This window comes from Cynara cardunculus, unplaced genomic scaffold, assembly GCF_001531365.2.
Source record: "Cynara cardunculus var. scolymus isolate 2C unplaced genomic scaffold, CcrdV1 Un_Scaffold_4198, whole genome shotgun sequence".
NCBI classification, from domain to species: Eukaryota; Viridiplantae; Streptophyta; class Magnoliopsida; order Asterales; family Asteraceae; genus Cynara; species Cynara cardunculus.
The window spans coordinates 26,265-46,566 of record NW_020201785.1 but is presented as its reverse complement, the minus strand read 5'-3'; the positions used below and the strand labels follow the sequence as shown (position 1 = coordinate 46,566).

The 20,302-nt window shown below is 33.4% G+C and overlaps 3 protein-coding genes across 4 annotated transcripts in view; 1 reads left to right on the top strand and 2 right to left on the bottom strand.

Moving 5' to 3' along the window:
• Positions 1 to 1,617, top strand: part of LOC112503950 (CLAVATA3/ESR (CLE)-related protein 46) — a 2,793-nt gene extending 1,176 nt beyond the window's left edge. Inside the window, exons 2-3 of one of the 2 annotated variants that reach the window (XM_025107920.1) lie at positions 543 to 610; positions 1,208 to 1,617. In XM_025107920.1, the coding sequence (XP_024963688.1) occupies positions 543 to 610; positions 1,208 to 1,285 (146 nt within the window). In that variant the 3' untranslated portion in view covers positions 1,286 to 1,617. The remainder of the gene's footprint in view (positions 1 to 542; positions 611 to 1,207) is intronic. The other variant, XM_025107921.1, reaches the window with a different exon arrangement.
• A 639-nt stretch (positions 1,618 to 2,256) lies between these two features.
• Positions 2,257 to 10,809, bottom strand: LOC112503949 (inner membrane protein PPF-1, chloroplastic-like). The gene is made up of 11 exons (XM_025107919.1): positions 10,352 to 10,809; positions 9,974 to 10,084; positions 9,518 to 9,592; positions 7,861 to 7,921; positions 7,271 to 7,344; positions 6,818 to 6,922; positions 5,191 to 5,298; positions 4,977 to 5,080; positions 3,540 to 3,689; positions 3,232 to 3,355; positions 2,257 to 2,450 (listed from the first exon to the last, which is right to left on the bottom strand). The coding sequence occupies exons 1-11, from the start codon at positions 10,691 to 10,693 to the stop codon at positions 2,349 to 2,351; spliced, it is 1,356 nt and encodes a 451-aa protein (XP_024963687.1). The 5' UTR covers positions 10,694 to 10,809; the 3' UTR covers positions 2,257 to 2,348.
• Positions 10,810 to 16,504: 5,695 nt separating this feature from the next.
• Positions 16,505 to 18,822, bottom strand: LOC112503951 (WUSCHEL-related homeobox 2). Its single transcript, XM_025107922.1, has 2 exons — positions 18,465 to 18,822; positions 16,505 to 16,866 (listed from the first exon to the last, which is right to left on the bottom strand). Exons 1-2 carry the CDS (start codon positions 18,820 to 18,822, stop codon positions 16,505 to 16,507), a joined length of 720 nt encoding a protein of 239 aa, XP_024963690.1.
• Between the last annotated feature and the right edge of the window lie 1,480 nt (positions 18,823 to 20,302).

Below are 20,302 nucleotides of genomic sequence, written 5' to 3'. Positions count from 1 at the left end.
TATATATATATATATATATAATATAGTGTAAATTTGCAATTCAAATAGCCTTCTCTTGATAGGATTGTAAATTTTCCTATATATATATATATATATATATCCCTTTGATGAGAATCAGAAACCAAGGAATTCTCTACGTTATGGTATGAGTGTCAAAGTCTACCCCTCTTCAGACTCAACACTGTGGGACAATATGTGCCTGTCTAGCCCCTTTCGACACTATGGGAAAATCTATGCCCGTCTAGCCTCCGTTGGAGTGGCGCGTTGAACTCCCACATTGGCTAGATTTGGACCATTTCTTCTCGATATATGTTAGAATCTCTCTTCTCTTCTGAACTTGCTATTTTGGAGAGTAATCTGATGAGGTTCTAATAAAACCAATAATTTTAACTTATAGAATGTAGCTACTGATTCTTCAAGAAATTTCAAGTCTTTTACATCTTGGAAGTTAAAAGGATGAATCCTGAATTAGAACTTATGTAATTATGTTTAAGCTTTCTAATGAGGTTTATTCCTTTATGAATTGCTACACCTATTTATAGACAATTTTAAGGTTCGGGGAGCACGACATAACTCAAAGCTAGGCAGCAAACACAGCTCCACTCCTCAGGTAAGTATTCACTACAACAAAACTGGCTTTATCGGACGTCATATATATCTAAATATCTTAACAAGATGCTTTTAAAGACTTAAGTTTATAGTAGAAATAATTGTGTGTCGGTGTGTCCTATATAAAGGTGTCATAGTAGGATGTTGGAACGTAATTAGGCATCCTAACAGCTTTTTAGGACCCTTCAAATAAAGTGTCCTATTAGCTTTTTTATTGGACCTCTTGAGGAGTGACTTGTGAACACATCTTTATAAGACAATTTTCCAATAATGTCATATAAAAAGACTAATAGGTTTGTTTTAAAACTGTCCTAACAAGCTTGTTAGAACGCCTAAAACGTCTTATCAAATTTATGAACACATCTTTATAAGACAATTTTCCAATAATGTCCTATAAAAAGATTAATAGTCTCAAAACTGTCCTAAAAAGCTTGTTAACATGCCCAAAAACATCTTATCAAACGCAAGTCCTATAACGTACTCTATTAGGACATTTAGATATATTTGAAGTCTGATTACCATCAATCTTTTGATGCAGTTTATACAACTATGTTATCTTCGACATCTTGTCTAAGTAAATCGTATGTATATTATCTAGCAGGAAGAGAAGAAGGTTTATAAACGGCCATCTGGACCAAACCCAGTGGGGAACTTTCGTCCGCCTTCAAGGAGATGAATAGATGGTGCAGTTCCTCTATGAAACAAGTAGAAACGGAAGATGACTATTGAAGTTTTAGATCTATGGTGAGTTAGAAGAATGGAGGGCATTCTGTCTGTATAAAAATGATGAATTTCTATGGAGCCATTGTATTTCCTTGAGTCTGTAAAATATGGATAAAATACCATTGTTCGGTTGAGTTGTTGCCTCTACTGTGTAATAGCATCTAGGCAGTTTCTCATGGTTCTAATCAATAACACAAGGTATCTATCTGTCTATAGGAACTTTCTAGAAAGTTCTAGATGAGATGGTTATGGTATTTACCTACGGCAATTTCTAATAAACTTGAGAATAAATGAGGATGATGGATTGGCTATATGAACAATGTGATTATGTCATTCTTAATATCTGAAATGGCAAAATATATCAAAATGCAACAAAGTTTGCGTTAGTTCTTATTTAGTATTACAAACAATTCTTTTTCTCTATCAATGTAACAATGTTCCAAAAATTTATGTTTAATGTAACAAAATTTCAAAAAGTTTGTATTTTTCCCATTTTGATCAGTAATCTATAACATTTGATGACATGCAGGTCAAGTTTATCCTCCACTTAGCTGTAACCCTCTCATAAATGGTTATCCACGTCAATTAAATGTTACAAAACAGGAAATTTTGATACTCTGTTACATTGGTTGAGAAAAAAATTCTTCGATACATTAAATAGGAACTAAACTAAACTTTGTTGCATTTCGCCCTATCTTACAGCGCTTTTGTGTCTATGATTCCTAAGAAACTGGTGATTGATATATATGATTTGATCAAAAGCAAGTTAATTGCTAGCAAATCTCAATTCAAACTACTTCTGAATCGCTTGAAGTGGTGTGTAGCTAGTGATGAACAGAGTTGAGTTCATATGATAGGAAAATGCAAATGCAGACTTTTGCAGTCTAAGAGACATATGATTGATGCTAGTAAATAATGTAAATCAGCAAGTGAAAAATAACAGCTATATATTAACTAAAATATGGATTTAAGATAATACAGGGTCCAAAAATAGAGCTACACATGTATTTTATATATCATACCGAACGCTTTTTCTTTGATCTCTTACTCCTCCTTGGTCCAGAAAGTTCTGGAACTGGTTTGGCGGTGCTAGAAGCATAAGCCTCTTCCAAAACCTCCTGAATTTGTGAATCTAAAATCATTTCTTGAATATATATAGATAAAAAAGCATAACAGAGAGCTTCCTTAAGCTCAACATCTGGCATATTATATAGATCATCTATAGCATGCTGAACTTGCATGAACACTTAAAAATTTGTAATGGGTTCCTTGTGCTGAATAAAAGATTAAGATATTGTTAAAAAAATTAACAGCAGCTATGAATAGGTTATGATCACCACCACATGGACATCCTAAATTTCCCAGAAACAAAAGTGGAATGTGAATTCTCTCTTCTTCATTTCATAATAATCTCTTTACCTATATCAGCATTTAACATCAATAGATAACTATGTGTCTATGTCCCTAACTGGTGATATTGGAAATTTGAAACGGTATATTCTATTAAATTATACTACCCGTTTTATTTTGAAATGTTGCTTCTCACCAGTGAACAATAGTGTCAAATGTAGGACTTGGTCATATACAAACTTCACTGCTGTCTCCTGGATTCTTATTGGCATGCTAATCTAGGCCTAAGGTATTCTAGGTAAATTTTGCAGCATATCCCGAAAAGTGATTGGGTCCATTACATCGAACACCCTACACTGACAGAAACATAATCATATAAATCTTGTTAACCCTATGTGTATTATCTTTCTTTATATAGAGATGGTGAGAGAGTCTGATGATGATAACAATAACGATGTACATATGGGTCTGATATATGATGGGTCTCATATGCAGTAACCATTTACTTGAACCATGTGGACAAAAAGAAAATGAAGTATCAGGAGTTACCGTGGACTTTGTGTTGTCATCTGTCTCATCTTCAGAATCAGATGTAGATGCCAAAACCTGAACATCTGGGTCAGGCAGTGCCTTACTTGATCTTTTCTTCTCTTCTTCCTTTAGCTGCTTAAACCTGTTCATATTTCAATCCCTTTTGTCAGCAAAATACTTTTGACTAGATAGTGTCAAACCATGAAATATATATATATATATATATATATATATATATATATATATAGACTAACCTAGCACCAGATTCTGATGGTTGAGAAGATAAGAGTGTCAAACCGTGAAAATATATACATAGATAGACTAACCTAGCACCAGATTCTGATGGTTGAGAAGATGATCGTTTTGCACGACCAGCACTTATTATTCCACTTGCATTCTCGCTGACAACAGGCTTCGCACCTCCCAACTTCCTTAACCATATTTGCTGGGCAGTGCTGAGCACATTGTTTGTGAACCTAATGATACCATCCCATTACCATTATGAATTAGTAAAGTTGATGAGGGAGAGGTAATTAGATTCAAACTATTTACCTTCGTTTGATAATAACATTAACATAACTCAACAGCAATAGCAACAAGGATAAGGTATTAACATTATGATATACTTCTGTAAACAACCTATAATGTGTTCATCTCATAGCACATTGAGAAATATTAATCATAGTCTCCTTTACAGAATACCGGTTCATGTGATAAAAGTTATTGAGATAAAGAAGAAGGGTTACTGAACACGTATGAAGACATTCTGCAAGACAATTGTGACTTCACTTAATTGAGCAAATGATAGGAAGATTAATTCAGTGGTTCTAACATAATAGCAGGGGGATATTAACAACAGAAAACAAGCAATAAATGAGTGTTTGAAGCATGTCAATCAATTTCTCTGCCATAGCAAGAATACTCTGCAGGATGACAAGAGTTGGCCTAGTTGTAATACAGCAATAAGGTACTACCTGAGTTTATAAAATAAGCAACTTATAAACATGTGTCCGATATTATACCATATCACTATGTATTTTACTTTTGGATTATATCAGAGTCTTCTTCAGTCCATTGGCCCACTTTCAGCATTATTTATTATCCCTTTCTTGTTACTGGAAATTGTATGCTTTCCAAGTCTGACTTCTCAAATTGAAAGAAGCTCTTATTGCTGACAGTATCATATCATGTTTTTGTAGCATACTTGATTCACATCATATATCTTGCTCGTATGAACTTCCTGGCAAAATATATCATGACCTCAGATAATATGTATCACTCTCTCTTACTGCTAAAGTTTATAGCGTGATATGAATATTATATGAATGAGTAGCCAAAATAACGAAATCAGATACAGAACAAATGACAGTCTTGTCATCAAAGAGTATTTCCACTACAAATAAATGGGAGAAACTTTACTTCTTAAGTTGAATCTATTAAGTTATATCACTGATTTCTATTGGTTATGTTGCAAGGTGGTACTATTAGACTTTCTAACCTGGAACTATCAAGGCAGATAACACTGCATTTGATATGGGATTCTTATATCATAGTACCAATATAACAAGTTATGCCCTTAAAGATTAAAAATAACAATAATCATTTTTGTTTGTGCGAACAAGTGAAAACTGCATTGTGGTCTAATATTAGCTGGTGTAACTGCTCTCTGCTCAAAGTTTTGACTCATGAACAAGAAAAGAGGTCAGAGGAAATGAAAGTTGTGTCAATACTATTGATCAATAAGATTTATATTTAGGAATTACCAGTAAATTGATAACCCCGATGGGACGGACAACGAAAAGTAGCCAATCATGAGTGGGAGGAACTTGAAGACAAGAAGAGTGTTTTTCTGAGTAGGATCATCAGTCTGCCAAAACAAAACAATTTGAGAGCATCAAAGATAATGACAGTTCAAATATATGAACTGGAACAGGACATAGAGACACATGCATATGAATTATAAAGGTATGTTCTCACTTGGGGTGGCTTCATGATCTCCATTGATACATACTGAGAAAGAACAAGAAGCACAGGTAAAACAAGGTAGGCAGCCGTGTCATACCAACCCAGTGGCGGATGGCCATCCTGCAATAAAATATAGCATAAATAAGCACTCCTTGCTATGGGAAAGAAATATACCACTTCATGCAACATCAATAACAGTTGCATTTAAATGATCTCCGTTAACATCGAAAGTTAATCTTAGGTGAATAATTGGAGTACAACTTTCGTGCTCACAGCACGGTGACCACTGACTGGTATAAGCAGAAAGGGGTCTGAAGCACTCACTACACTCTTCACAAATTTTATTCTTGTATATGCTATAGTAATTATTAGGAGGATACACAACCCTCCCTTTAAATTAAGACAGATTTGTGTTATCTACATTTTAGTCTGCTTCAAGTTTTATGATCAAAAGAACAATTTAAATATAACAACATATCCTAAATTTAGTGACTATGTAATTTACCTTATTTGTATTTGTTTAGTAAACTTAAACAAACTCTCGTACTTGTGAATCCAAATTGACTCATTAATCAAGAAATCAAAGTCAGCTCTGCTTTAGAAAGGGATAGTGTTGATAGGACTCACACTGTTCCAAAAGGAAGATGCAAATTGACTTCTACGACAAACCGACCAAGTCTCAACTATAGCATTGATGAAATTCATTTACCTTCCGAGACAAAAAGTGATAACATTAAATCTTGTAATGAATAAAAAATAATATTTGGTGCTAAGCTCTAACAAAGTCCATTTCAGTTTTCAAATTGATGTAATATATATTAGCACAGAACTCAAATCTGGATGTGCAATTATTAGATCAAGGAGGTTGTCCTGAGTAAAGTGTTGGTGTTAATGTTAATGAATTATTGCCTCCAGTCACACAAGCTCCATGCGTCACCGCTGCTATGATGTACATACATTTATTTGATTAGTATGCAAGAGTCTAAGAGTTAGCCGTCAACTATGCCTCTTGCTCAGATTCAACTGCCTAAATTTGTGCCAAAGCTAACTATGATAACCACAGTGCAATCATAAAATAAACGGTCCAAAGAGGGTGTCAGATTCCCCCTCTCATTCGAACCCACACCCCCATGCCCAATGCAGGGTTAAAAAAAGAGATGCTTCAAAGTTTCTCACAAGCACAGATGCTATCATGATGAACGTACGAAGAAACTACAATTTCCTCAAGGCATGGGCAGGAAAGATGGTGAAGTATCAAAAAGAGCAAGAACTTTCCACTTCAAGCAACTTTCCAGAGGTATGGGCTCCATGGAGAAGTTTGGAACCTCCACTTCCAGTCATAGCTCAGCTTCCAAATAAATCGTGTGTGATTAATATAACACTCTGCATTTGCATCTTCCACTTTCCTTCCAACCACTCTTCCTTCCTCCAAAAAGCAACAAGGATGTACTTGTAGAGGAGATAGTAATTCTTCCTTTCACATGGTTTAACTTTTGATACACTGACAATACATATGCAGGAAAAACCAACCAGAAGAAAATAAAGGAGTGGCCGAGTGGGGGTACAGGGAGAGGGGGGGGGGGGAGATAGAGAGACAAATGTCATATTCAAGTTATGATGCACTAGGAGTACTTATTACCACAAATGGAATGAGCCAAGAAACTCCCGCTCCACTTTGCCGAGCAGCAATTGTTGTCGGCCCTCCCAAAGAGGGAATCCAGAAAAATCCCTCCGTCAGCAATCCCTTGAGAATTATTTGCAACAAAAAAAGCAATTATTTCACCTCCTCTAATTAAATACTCCCTCCATCCCAATGTACACACAGTTTTTGATTTAATACAGTTTTAATAATGTGTTTCACTATTTGTTAAGTATACAAGTGCCTCTCAATAAGGACAAAAAAAGAGGAACCTTGTGGACCAAAATCAAGTATACCAATATTTTGAAATGATTATGAATGTGAAGTAAATATAGATTGAAAACTTACCCAAAAGGGAAATTGTTGCATTTATTTGGGACAAAGGGAGTATAAGAAACAAATTCATTACACAATCCTTTTACACACAGACAATGATGATTCAACTGTTCATACCTCGTTTGCAACATTTGAAAGAGCTTGATACAAGCCTATCCATACTGGTATTGTGGCCAAAGTAGGTAAACATCCTGCCATTACATAAAACTGATAAGATCTTTGTACGATGGAACTGATCAGGTTCAAAGTAATGCTGAAGATAAGGGACATCCTTCCTCTTGGCACCCTGAGATGTCAAGTAAACTATGAACAATACATGTATATAAAGGATTTGCTGTTGACTGATGATTGAATAACAATCTTTTTACTCCTTACTTTCCAATGAAAATTGCAAAAAATTCCTTTTGGGGATGTTCCATAAAACTGCAATGTTTCCTTGTTTGGGAAGTTTCCAAGTTATAGTTACCCATCTATGTGCCATTATCATCATTGGAGTTCACAAAAGTCCTTTATTCTGTCTTCGTGTATTTTAGATATTTGACAAAAACAAATATTTTCCTTAAACAATGCCAAATTAAATGTTGCAATTTACATGAGACAAAGGGAGTAACTTCAAATTATGTAGAATATTTGTATTTTAGAGCAAGGTGGAAAAATAAACCCATAGAAAACTTGGACAAAATGCAATCTTAGACTACGATAAGAACCTGCCAAAGGATTGACTCCTGCCTGTTTATATAAGCGTGATGTCTCGAGTTGTATTCTTTCCTGAAAGGATATCAATTTTGTCAAACATAGATAGATATACATATTTATACACACACACACACACACACATATATATATATATATACATACATACATAGAGAGAAAAGTGCATATGCAGATATACTTAATCCTATTCAGATGATTGTATCTTTGAAACTGACCTAGACATATCTTTATTAAGATTCGATTGGGTTGAAAGTTTAGACAAATGCATATGGAGATATACTTGATCCTATTTGGCTTCAACATTACTTGGTGCCACAGTTAAATGGCTAAGTTGAATTATCATGTGTTTAGTTGATGTTGGATAAAAGGAAATTACATATAGAATTGTGTTACTGTTGGTTCTTCTAGTCCTTCCTTAAGGAAGTGTTTACTCTTTCTCTACCCTTCTTACAGGCGTAACTTGATAACCATCTCTTGCATAGTTTAATCTTAGACCTAAGGAATCCTGTCTGATTTTGGTTTGGTATCACTGGCCAAGGCTAGTCCCATTTGCGGTTATATATTTATAAATTAGGTTGCTCGGTGCCTTGTGTCACTACCCCACATGACCAGTTAACATGTGGTATAAGATATCTTGCTGCTATTCATTGATGAGGACTCTTGCACAATCTCCTCAATTCCAATCCACAAAACTGTAATTTTTAAGTTACAGGTTTATCATCTCTAGTATATATCTCGTAAATGCAAAAGAATCTGGGATTCAAGTAAGCTTCTGATTAAATATTGTTTGATATAACCATCACGATCAACAGATTAGCATCCTCATTATGATGCTTAAGCCCAGATTAGTGTTCTAAAAAGCGTTGGGTGAAACTAGACAATCAACTGAATGCCTAGCATTTAATTGGTTAAGCAGGAACTATGCGGAAGCAGTCCAGTTTTAATATGTAAATTACAATCCTTCTTTCCAGCTATCACAATATGGGATGCAGGGTTGAATACTAACATTCCGTCATAAAAACTCATCATGGTAGCAAATGGGGGACCCAAATACAGTGGGTCCTAGTCCTACTCAGCCCATGTGGGACAATCCAGACTCCAGATACCATTGTTAATCTGAAAACCGAGTAATAAATTTGATAATGACTTGAAAGGGATTATATTACCTATTAAATATCTAATACCAGGACCCTTATGCGCATGATGATTAGGTTCTTATGTTAACCGGCAAGCTTCATCTGTCATCCATCAATTTCTTTGCAAGTAAACTATAGCATCTTCTGAACTGTTTGAGTTTGTTAAACTGATGATCGAAGTACTTTCTATATTCTTGTTTTCTCTGAAATCATTAGACTGCTTCTACGGATTAACAATACCTGTATGACTGGTTGCCTATTTCAAAACACTTCTGGCAAAATTCCAGATGATAACTAAATTGCAGTCTTTTTCCGCCTCTTTGCTGGATAAACTAAAGTTAAGTTTTAATTAAATTCCATTGAAGCCTAACATATCATAACGCAAGCAAGCTATGCCCAATTGCCCAATAAAGTGAGAATGCACCTAAGAGTTTTGTTATATGGTATGCTCATTTTTTCATACAAAGCGATTATATAAGCCTAACATACAAAACTGCAATTTATAATGTTGCACCTGATTTCCTGCATATCTTTGTTGAATTGCTTTGATCTTTGGCTGGAGGTTTTGCATTGCCAGAGTTGACTCAACCTTTCAGGCAAGTGAAAATTTGAAATCATCAAACGATAGTAGTAGATCATATAAACATGAATATAAGAGTGATAATAAGGTTGAAATAATTTGGAACGCTACTCGATTAGTGATAACTTCTTTATATTTAAATATTATGAAGCAGTGAGAGTTGGGTGGGCGTGTACGACTGCTAAGACCTTGAGTTTGCTGCCCAGGGGTCACTTGTTTGAGTCCTCACTCCCCACAGGGTGGTCAGTGGTCACCTGTTCGAGCCTCAACTCCCACTGGGTGGTCACGTGTTCAGACCCCAATCCCCAGAGGGCCAGGCTGTTAACTTCAGGGGCCGGCGACACCCACGGTTATCCAAAAAATTAAGGCACGTTTCGAGAGGAGGGTCACCTGTTGTTTTGTCAACGGCAAGGTTGCAACCTTAACAAGAACAGTAAGCAATATAATTGCAAATCCATAGGAATATGGCACATGAACGGTAGACAGTCCATCCTTCAGTACCTGATTAAAATAGAGCAAGTTAACATTAACATACGAATTAGATAATCAAGTCAAATTAACTACTCAGCAAACAAAACTAAATTAATATTTTATCCTATGTGATCTTGCACACAATCCGACGCCTAAACAACCAAAGTATACGGCATATAAAGAAAATGACATGTTTTAACCATGTATCTCAATCCTGCTATTATCATATATCAAGTACCAATTGAATGCATAGAATAATTATTCGAAATTTTTCACAAAACGATTGTAAGAAACTACCTTTAAAACGACTTCCATGGCATCGGATATAAAACCAAACCACCCCCCGGACTTCTGCACTGTCGAAGTAGCCGAGTCGCCCGAAGCAGAAGCAGAAGCAGCTGAGTCAACAGCAACAGCTGCATCAGCTAAAGTATACATAAGGCTCTCGGCACGGCTAGCAATTGCGGCAAAATCAACTGAGACGCCATCGAATGAAGAAATTGGAGGAAGTCCGTTAAAGCTGAATTTGACTGTGGTAGATATAAGCTTAGTCCTGGGAGAAAAGCGTCCATGGCGATTGAGAGAGGGGAAAGGTGTTCCGATGAAGGAGGAAGGAGATGAAATCAGAGATTTCGCCATAGATGGATTGTTCGAAGCTCTCTCTCTCTCTCTTTCTCTCTCTGTGCAATTCACTCACCTTCTCATATGTGTGTCTGTGTGTGAAGATGAGGGGAGAAGGGAGAGAGCGTGTGTGTTATCCGATTTTTGTGGGATGAGAGATTAAAAAATAATTTTCGAGAAATAACGTCTGTGAAGTGAGATGTTCCACAAGACCCAATAAATTACTGCCACGTCATCTTTTATTCGAATCATATCAAAATATCTCTTATGGATACTATGGAAATAGATTAATTAAAAGTTAAAATCTTTATTATTGAGTTTAATATAAGTAATATGATTCATGTGGAAAATGATTTGTGTCAACTAGTCATGGATTTTTGAGTTAATTTTACTTTTGGAGCAAATATTTATATAATCGTTGGTTAAAACATTTTTATTGCTTGTAATGACTTTTATTGAATAGTCACTTGAGGGTTGAACTTTTGGATCGGTTTTGACTCATATGAGTTTTGACGATATTTGTCCAGTTTAATTTGCTCATTTGATCTTTGAAATTGTGATATGCAATATGATTAATATATTTAAAAATTTATATGTTTTGAGTTTACGGTCATTCAATTGAGGTCATGTAATGTAGAATGTAACGCAATAGATCCATATGCATAAGAGTCGATCTTTGTTGTTTTAAAATGGGACGGTTATTCCCATGTTTGTGGGTATAAGTAAGCATTGGATCATCGAGGGCATTGTGTTGCGGGCTCTTGGAGTCGGGCATCAACTATTGACCATATGGTGTACTTTATGAGTCGGTTTGATGGTTTAAAATGGAAAAATTATTACCGTATTGTAGCTAGAAATAAGCATTGGGTCATCGGAAGAATCGTGATATAGGCTTCTAGAAGTGGCCATTGACCATACGATGTAATTTCTAGCGAACAAGCATATTTGGGATCATCGGGAGTCTAAAGCAATATATAGATCATAGGTGGTTGAACTTTATGACCATTGATCTGTAGTGGGGATCATTAACATTGATATGTGACTTACTTTTGTGTTTCGTCACATTCAGTGGAATCATCTCTCCCGACACCGAAAAGTGTTGTTTTGGGTATATAGAGTTTATCTGCGTTTTCCATATTTGGTTATTAAATTGTATCCATGTTTTTAGTGACATTTAAATATGGATTGTTACCCGTGATTCAAGGATTTGGTATTGAGCCATATCCATGTCTTTGAGTATTTTGGATAATAGAGTTTTATCCATATTTTCAGTATTTGAATATTAAACCTTATTCACGTTTTCGGTGAGTATTGGGTTGGAAAGATGTTGCTTTTATATTCAATGCATTTTGTTTTGGAAATCATGATTTAAATAACATCTTTTCAGTTTTACTATTTTATATTTAAGATGAAAGTCGATTGAACTCACTAGGCGTTAAGTCTAACTTTTTTTTATTTTTTGGCATGTGCGTCGGGTCGTCGTCGTGGAATGGTACTAGTGACATTATGAAGAGTTGAGTGCTAGTTAGAGGCACGAGAAGCAACTAGCTAATTGAGACATCTTATGTTCCTTGGAGATAGCGACAATTAATGAATTTTAGTAACATCCGTCCTTAATCTATGCTTCTCGTACATGCCCACGTCGCGAGCAATTTTTCCTTGTGCTGTTTAGGACGCTGAATAGATGGCCTTATCTTTGCTTCCTTTTGATCGACTAGCACGACCCATGCTACCCATCCAATAAATTGGGGGAATTTTCCTGCCAGGGATGGACCCATAAATTTTTTCAAACAGCGGCACCATTTGACTATAAGGAAAAAAAAATATAAAGAAAAAATTTCAAACGGTGACACCATTTGACTATAAGAAAAAAAAATGTACAATTTTTTTTAAACGATGATACAATTTGACTAAGAAAATGACATTAACAGGAACTTGGGTCTGGGGTGGAATAAAAACCTTGCAAACCAACTCTACCAAATAAAACTTGTTCTCATTGTAGTTTCAAAATACATACAGTGACACACAACAAATTAATATGGTTGCACCTTTTACGAACTTAATTTTTTTTAATCATTCGACGGAGGAATAATACGGTGACACGTGCCACCGTATTCTCTACGGTAGGTCCATCACTGTTTCCTACGGCTTAAGCCTCCCACACTTCCAAACTCCATTTTTCATTAGCTTTCAATCTTGATTTGACCGAGACAAACTGAGACCAAATATTTGCAACCAAGCATAAGTTTTCCAAAATTAAATACCGGATACAACAGAAATTCTCAAATTTCAAAAATATGATACACCTGTAAAAACACGGACGTTAACTTATTTTTAATATTACAACATTAATTTTATATTAACTGAAACATATATATTAGTTCAGTAAAGAATCATAAATACTTTAAAAATAGGAACCAAACGGTAGTGTCTGGTTGGTTTGAGCTTGACTTCAAAAGTCAAAAGTACTGGGAGGTCCCAAGTTCAAATCCAAGAAGGAATAAAAATTCTCTTGTGGCCACGGAGGTTCAAATGTGTTGACTCCGGATTATCTGCAAAGCAGGTGGTCGCCCTGAGATTAGTCGGCTCGCATAGTGGGTTGGATATCCTGGTTAATAAAAAAAACTATTTAACAAAAGTCGTTGGATTAAAATGGATTTGATGGTCAGGTCTATTAAAATATTCAATACATTTAATATCCTAACAAACTTTCAAATAATAAGAGTAATTTTAAACAAATTTTATATAAAGTTGTCATTTTCAACAATTTTATATAAAACATTAATGTTTAACAAACTTTATGTAAATTGATAATTTTTAACAACTTTTAATAATTTAATATATTTTAATAAACTTTATATAAAATTGAAATCTTCAATTAACTTTGTATAAAAAGACATTTTACATCATAAAAATTAATTTCCAAACAGTTAATAGTATATGATTTTTAAAAAATTTGTAAGAGTAATTTACAACCTTTTTATTCGATACATCTATAAGAAAATTTATTCTCACGTTAAAGGTTTGTTTTGACTTTTGATGAGAAGCAATATTTTATCGTTTCACATCATTAAATTTCAAAAGTAGTCGTGAAATTTAGTTGGAGAAGCCCAACTTTATATTGAACTAGCCCAATAGATTTAAAAACATTTTCAACAGATTCTTCAAAATGAAGAATCAAAAGTTAAAATTTTCAAAAAAAATTACATTCATCTCCAACAGATTCATACACTTTGAAGAATCCAATATTGATTATAATATTAGAATATTTCATTAAAATATTATTTCTCTCTCTAAAAAACTTATTTTTAAAGTTTCTTATTGGTGGTTTCATTTGATAATCATTTTTGGGGTGTTCTTCATATTTGGAGAAAAAACTCTTCTCTCTCCTATTTTCTCCATTTTTGAGATGGTTTCAGGGAAATTGCTGGAGCAAAACATTGGCTCAAAATTCTCATTTTCTCCCTTTTCTCAATTTTGAAGAAGCTGTTAGATGTGCTCTAAAACCGTCAAATAAAGTAGAAAACTTTGCTCAGCCCACTCATATGATGTTTGGGCTGCCAACCAGAATGTCTATTCGAAATTGTAAGTTAACCGGCCGCTCCTAGTAGTTTAAAAAAAGACATCTAAAATAGTCATATTTTGTAAAAAAAATAAATAAAAACATTTTCTACAGATTCTTTAAAAAAAGTTCAAAATGGATAATCAAATTCAAAATCTCTATAGAAAATTACATTCAACTCCAACAAATTTTTATTTTGGAGATTATAATATCGATAATATTATTAAATGTATACATTAAATAAGAGAAGGAAGATCGAGGGAGAATATGAATTAATGTGAGAAATGTAAGAAATGATTTGGACCATTGATCACTTTTGATCTCAAACAAATCAATGAATTGTGTTTTAGAAGGAATTGATCTGGTGTATCTTATTACATCTTGATCTAGTGTTTCTTTTCAATTAGGATTGATCCAATGTTGGAGATCTCTTCCTTCCATTATTAACATAAATTTCATTCTCATAGAAACCTAGCTAACACCTGCGATTTTTGGGGTTTCCATTTATGATCTATCACTGTTAGGCAAAAAGGATGGAGGTTCAATAAGGTTTTAGGTAGTAATAATGTTGAAAAGCTTAGGGTTCAAATCAGGATTGAAAACGTCGAAAACGTGCGAAATTGGGGTTAGCACGACCTAGTTCGTCGCCCGAGTCGTCTGGCTCACTGTTTGTGGGGCGAAAAAGCGGGAGACTAGCTACAAGAGGTAAGTCAAGGGCTAGGTCGCGCAAATGGTCTGGAAGTTTAAAAACTTTAATTTTTCTAGGGTTCTTCTCATTTCTTCCCCTCATCTAAGGTGATTTTAACTCCATGGAAGGCAATTTTAGAGGCTTTTTGCAATACCCGAAACCATATTTGCATAAAACCACATATTCCATTTAACACACGAAATACAAATATACACATTGGTCCCAAAATATACAAAATGCTACATACAAAAATAGTTATCCAGGGTACATGATATTTCATATGTTGGAGATAATGATCGTTTTTTAAGTTTTAGTAACGTCCATCCCTAATTATAGACTTGTGTATGGTTTTGCAATATCGTGTATTAAAGTTAAATCAGAGTGCTACTGTAGGTAAACAAGTGTTGATTTTAGAAAGGGATTTAATTCTTATTTTATGTTTAATAAAATTTTAAATTAATCGCTCTTTCCAGATTTGATGGTGTTACACCCAACCCTTTAATAAAAAAAACCTCAATGTTTCTTATGTGGGAATGTAATATAAATTGTTTCTCTTGAATGGTAATCATTTTTTAAGAGTTTTCCAATTTTGAAGAATTTCACTCTCTCATACTTTTTTTCATTTTATAGAATATGTTGAAGCAAATTTTTTTTTTGATTAACCTGGATATCCAACCCGCTATGCGAGCCGACTAATTTCAGGACGACCACCTGCTTTGTAGATAGCCCGGAGTCATCGCATTTGAACCTCCGTGGCCACAAAGAGATTTTTATTCCTCCTTGGATTTGAACCTGGGACCTCCGGGTACTTTTGACCTTTGAAGTCAAACTTAAACCAATCAGACACCACACTTATGGTTGAAGCAAAAATTTATTTAAAATCTCCATTTTCTTAATTTATGGAAGTTGTTTGAGATCCTCTAACTTATAAATTAACCATATTTAATAGAAACAATAGTTGAAAACTATATAACAATAAAAAAATCACATAAAAAATAAGTTTAAAAATTTTGAAGGATTGTTTTTATCAAAAAATGAACATATGGTAAACCAAAAAGAGTTTTTTAATGAACTCAAAAAACAAGTTAACAGGTCAACGGATCAACCAGACCCTTAAATAAACAAAAAGTTTGATAGAGATCCCTAAATGACGATTTTGAAAGTTGTTTCCCCAACATAGAAATAAGGTGAAAATTGGTTCCATTTTGGTGCAATTTTCCCTAAGTTCTATATCTATCAAACATGATGCAAATTTCAACAAGGCACTTTGATGGTTTAGTAATTTGTTCGTTTATGACGACCAAACTTGTTGGTTTAGATCGTTTGTTTCGTCGGGCATTTGTTTTTCTGCCTCATTTGTTACCCTCTCCTCTAGCACTCTCGTGTTTTTTTAATTCTATTGTCCTATCTTTCAAAAAAACCTAGAATTTTAAAAACAATTAAATCCGAATTTAATAGTATGTAAGATTAACAAATATACAAAACCAACACAAATAAATCAAGAAGAATTGCATTCAAGCATGTTTAGGGTTTACTGAAAAATTGGGTCTTAGACCAATAACAATAATTACACCATCAATTAACTGGAAAAGAAGTCATACAAAAGTTGATCTTGCGAACAATCAGATGAGCTCGAAGTACAAGTAGTCAAAGCATGAGGATTAACACTGCTCACCATTGATTCTTTCTGTTGCAAAATTCCAGTCGGGTGAAGCGGGAACAGATCCAAAGTTTCTTGTTGGTTGTAGTTTTTGGCATTGACCATCTTTGACTTGATCATCGTATTACCTTCAGCAAAGATTGGAGGACCAACAGAGAGCTTAGATTTGACCGTCCGAGATGATCTTCTCTTGATAACGTTGGAATTAGGAATAAACACCTTTGGGTACTGAGTGTAGAACCCTAGGTCACTCAATGGCAAGTAACATTGACCATATACAACTGAAAATAAGTAACAAAAAATTAAATTGAACTGATATGATATGATAAAAAGACAGTTCGTGAATTTTATATTAAAATAACTTCAAATCAAAGGAAAAAAGGTTAAAAAGAAATGATCAAAACATGAATTTCGATTTATCTTGATTTGAAATAGGGTTAAAATAGGAAAACATAATTGAATTATTATTATATAAATAATTAAAATTAAGATTGTGATATATAAAAGATTACAAAAGATATTAATGTAAGAAGCACGTATATCTAAAAGGATTTCCCTTTGTACTAAAAGGAATATTTTGAATAAATATGCAATTTTATCATATACACATATTTTTGTAACAAAATCAGATAAAAACATGCATTCAAAATGTTAACAATAATCGTTAGTTAATATCATATTAATCGTAAACTAATAATTATTTAACCTTTAACTGTTTTTATTATAAGTAAATTCAATCATTTTCATTTAATTACAAATATAAGTTTAAAAAAATGAAAATGTTGTTTTATTTTTAAATGTTTTTTACAACTAAAGATTCATATAATTAATTAGATAATAGAAACATTTAAAAAAAATATTATAATTTAAAAAAACATTTGTATTCATTCTAAACAAATAAAAAATAAGATTGCAAAAAAAAGAAACAAAAAATAAACCTATTTTAACCAAAAAAAAAAAAAGATAAAAATGATTGGTTGACAATAGAATGGCAAAAGACAAGTATTTTTTTTATTTATGATTGATTCTTTTCGTATTGTAAGAAAGCACTAACACACCAACCAGTATAAGGTAGCATTTTAAGACAACCGTATCAGATATGATCCATTTTATCTTCAGTTATTTATAAAACAAGTTATGTGAGATATGAGGTGTTTTGGTAGACCAAAATAAGTGTAAAATTAAGTGGAAAAGCTGGAAACAATGTTATCAAGGTGATTGAAAGATGATAGATTCATAGTACAACAGAAATCTTGGAAAAACATGACAATGAGTTGAGTGGGAAAGCCCATAAACAAACAAAAATCAGAAACCTTTGGATTACATTTACAGTACAAACTCACAGATGGATGGAGACAGACAAACAGACACTTCATGTTTTACAAGTACTGCTTTGTTTAAACCCATGCACTTTTGACTTCCATTTCATTTTTAAATCCATTTTCTTTTTATTTAAATCAAGTATTTAACGGTTATTTCATCAAAATGATGAGTATATGAATCATGGATACCAAAAAGATCGCATTATAATTTTGGAAATCGTGTAGAGATACGTATTAATTCGTATTAATTGGTGCTAATTAAACAAAATCAAATGGTTTTATAAGAAACCCAAGAAGCATAATATATACATTTCCTAATAAAGTATTGAAAAATGATGATTTAGTACAATTCAAAAGATTTATAAAACGCAAATTATAGATGGATTTTGTACTTTGACAGTAGACCATGTACCTATACCTAGTACTGTTACTTTGCACCTAGCACATACGATCGACATAAGACATCTCTTGATACAGAAAACACAGTAGTAATTAATGTCGATCGTTTATTCATGTACAACTAGAAATATAATAAGCATAGAGATCGAAATACGAACCATTGGGATTATGGGTCATCGGAAAGATTGCCGGCTGGTGGTGGTGGTGGTGGTGGTGGTGGAGGTATTGGTGAACGTAAGAGAGATGATCTTGTTTTTGCTTCTGCCTTTGTCTGGCTTTATGATTTTGAAACCAATAGAAGACGTTTTTGCCTTCGATATGGCCATAAGTTTGTAGCCTCGTTGTGATTTCTTGAATCTGTTCAGCTGTTGGGGTTCTCACCCCTTGTCTATACAAATTCTCCAGCATGTTTATTTGTTCTTTCGTCGGATTCCACCTACACGGCGCCGGTGTACCGGTTGTTTCCTTTCCGGCCACCGCCATTGTTGACTCCGGGCAGCTGCTATTGCCTTCCATGGCCAATCTCAGAGATAGATATATAGATAGATAGCTACAGACTGTTTTGTTTCTTTAGCTTTTAGTGTTTGCATGGGCTTTACGAAAAATACGCTTCTTTTATAAAGGAAAAGGAGAGAGAAGAGGATCATTTAGGTTTTAAGTTTACCGAAAAACAAATATACCCCCTAGACTTTTAGTTATATCATTTTACCCCCTGTGTTTTGAGTTAAAGCTATAAAGTAGCTAGATCGAATGCGTTATCCATTGTGTATTTATCGAACGAAAGTTTGGTATTATACATCTTTAATACGTCCTTATAAATTAAACCCTGTAAATTACTCTAATGGACTAAAACTTTAATTGCCCTTATGAATTAACGCAACATAGATTTGGAATTCAGGTGATTCCTTAGCTGCTTCTTTCGATTTAGGGATCGAAGTTGTATATGATGAAACCTGAGGGACTCAACTGTAGTTTACTATTTCTTAGTAATTTTCAAGACATAACTACATTAAATTGTGACAACCCTTCATTTAATTTAATCATAATATTCTACACCATCCATTCCATTTTACGAAGAGTATAACGGTTTATTCCACATGTGACATGATTACAATCGCATGATTATCAAGCTTTGATTGTTTAAACCAATATTTATTAATTAAATAATAAATAGTAAAATGAAATATCTTATAATTAAAATAATATATAATATTGTACCTCATTTTAATTAGAAAATATATATACACAATGTTTTTCCCGTGCTTTTTAAATAGAAATAAAAGTTGCATAACAAAAAAATAAATCGATAAATTTGACTTAAATTCTTGATATATCTCAAAATTAGTAGGAAATTGCATGGAGGAAGAGGGGGTGTAAGTACTTAAAGTGAAAGTATAGGGTAGTAAAGTGCATATTTTACCCTTCTAATTTTTAAAGCAATCATATAGTGGTCAAGTTGTGTATATATATAGAGTTTGTTTCAAATACAACCTGTTGTATTTGTATAACCAATGCAATCTAATAAATTGAGATATTTATGAAAATAATGAGAGTTTATTTATTATGATTTGAATATTTATAAAAGATGAATATGGTTCATTAATTATGATCAATACTTTATATTAGGAAACAATCAAAACTTCTATAAAATCACATATTAATCAAATGAAATGGACGATTGAGATTGAATTGTATTGGTTCCACAAATGTTATAAGTTGTATAATAACCAACTTCTATATATATATATATATATATATATATATATATAGGGTTTATTTCAAATACAACCTATCGCATTTGTACAACCAATGCAACCCAATAAATTGAAATATTTATGGAAATGATTAGAGTTCATTTATTATGATTTAAATATTTATGGTAGATGAATACGGTTCATTAATTATGATTAATACTTTATATTAGGAAAYAATCAAAACYTCTATAAAATCACATATTAATCAAATGAAATGGACGGTTGAGATTGGGTTGTATTGG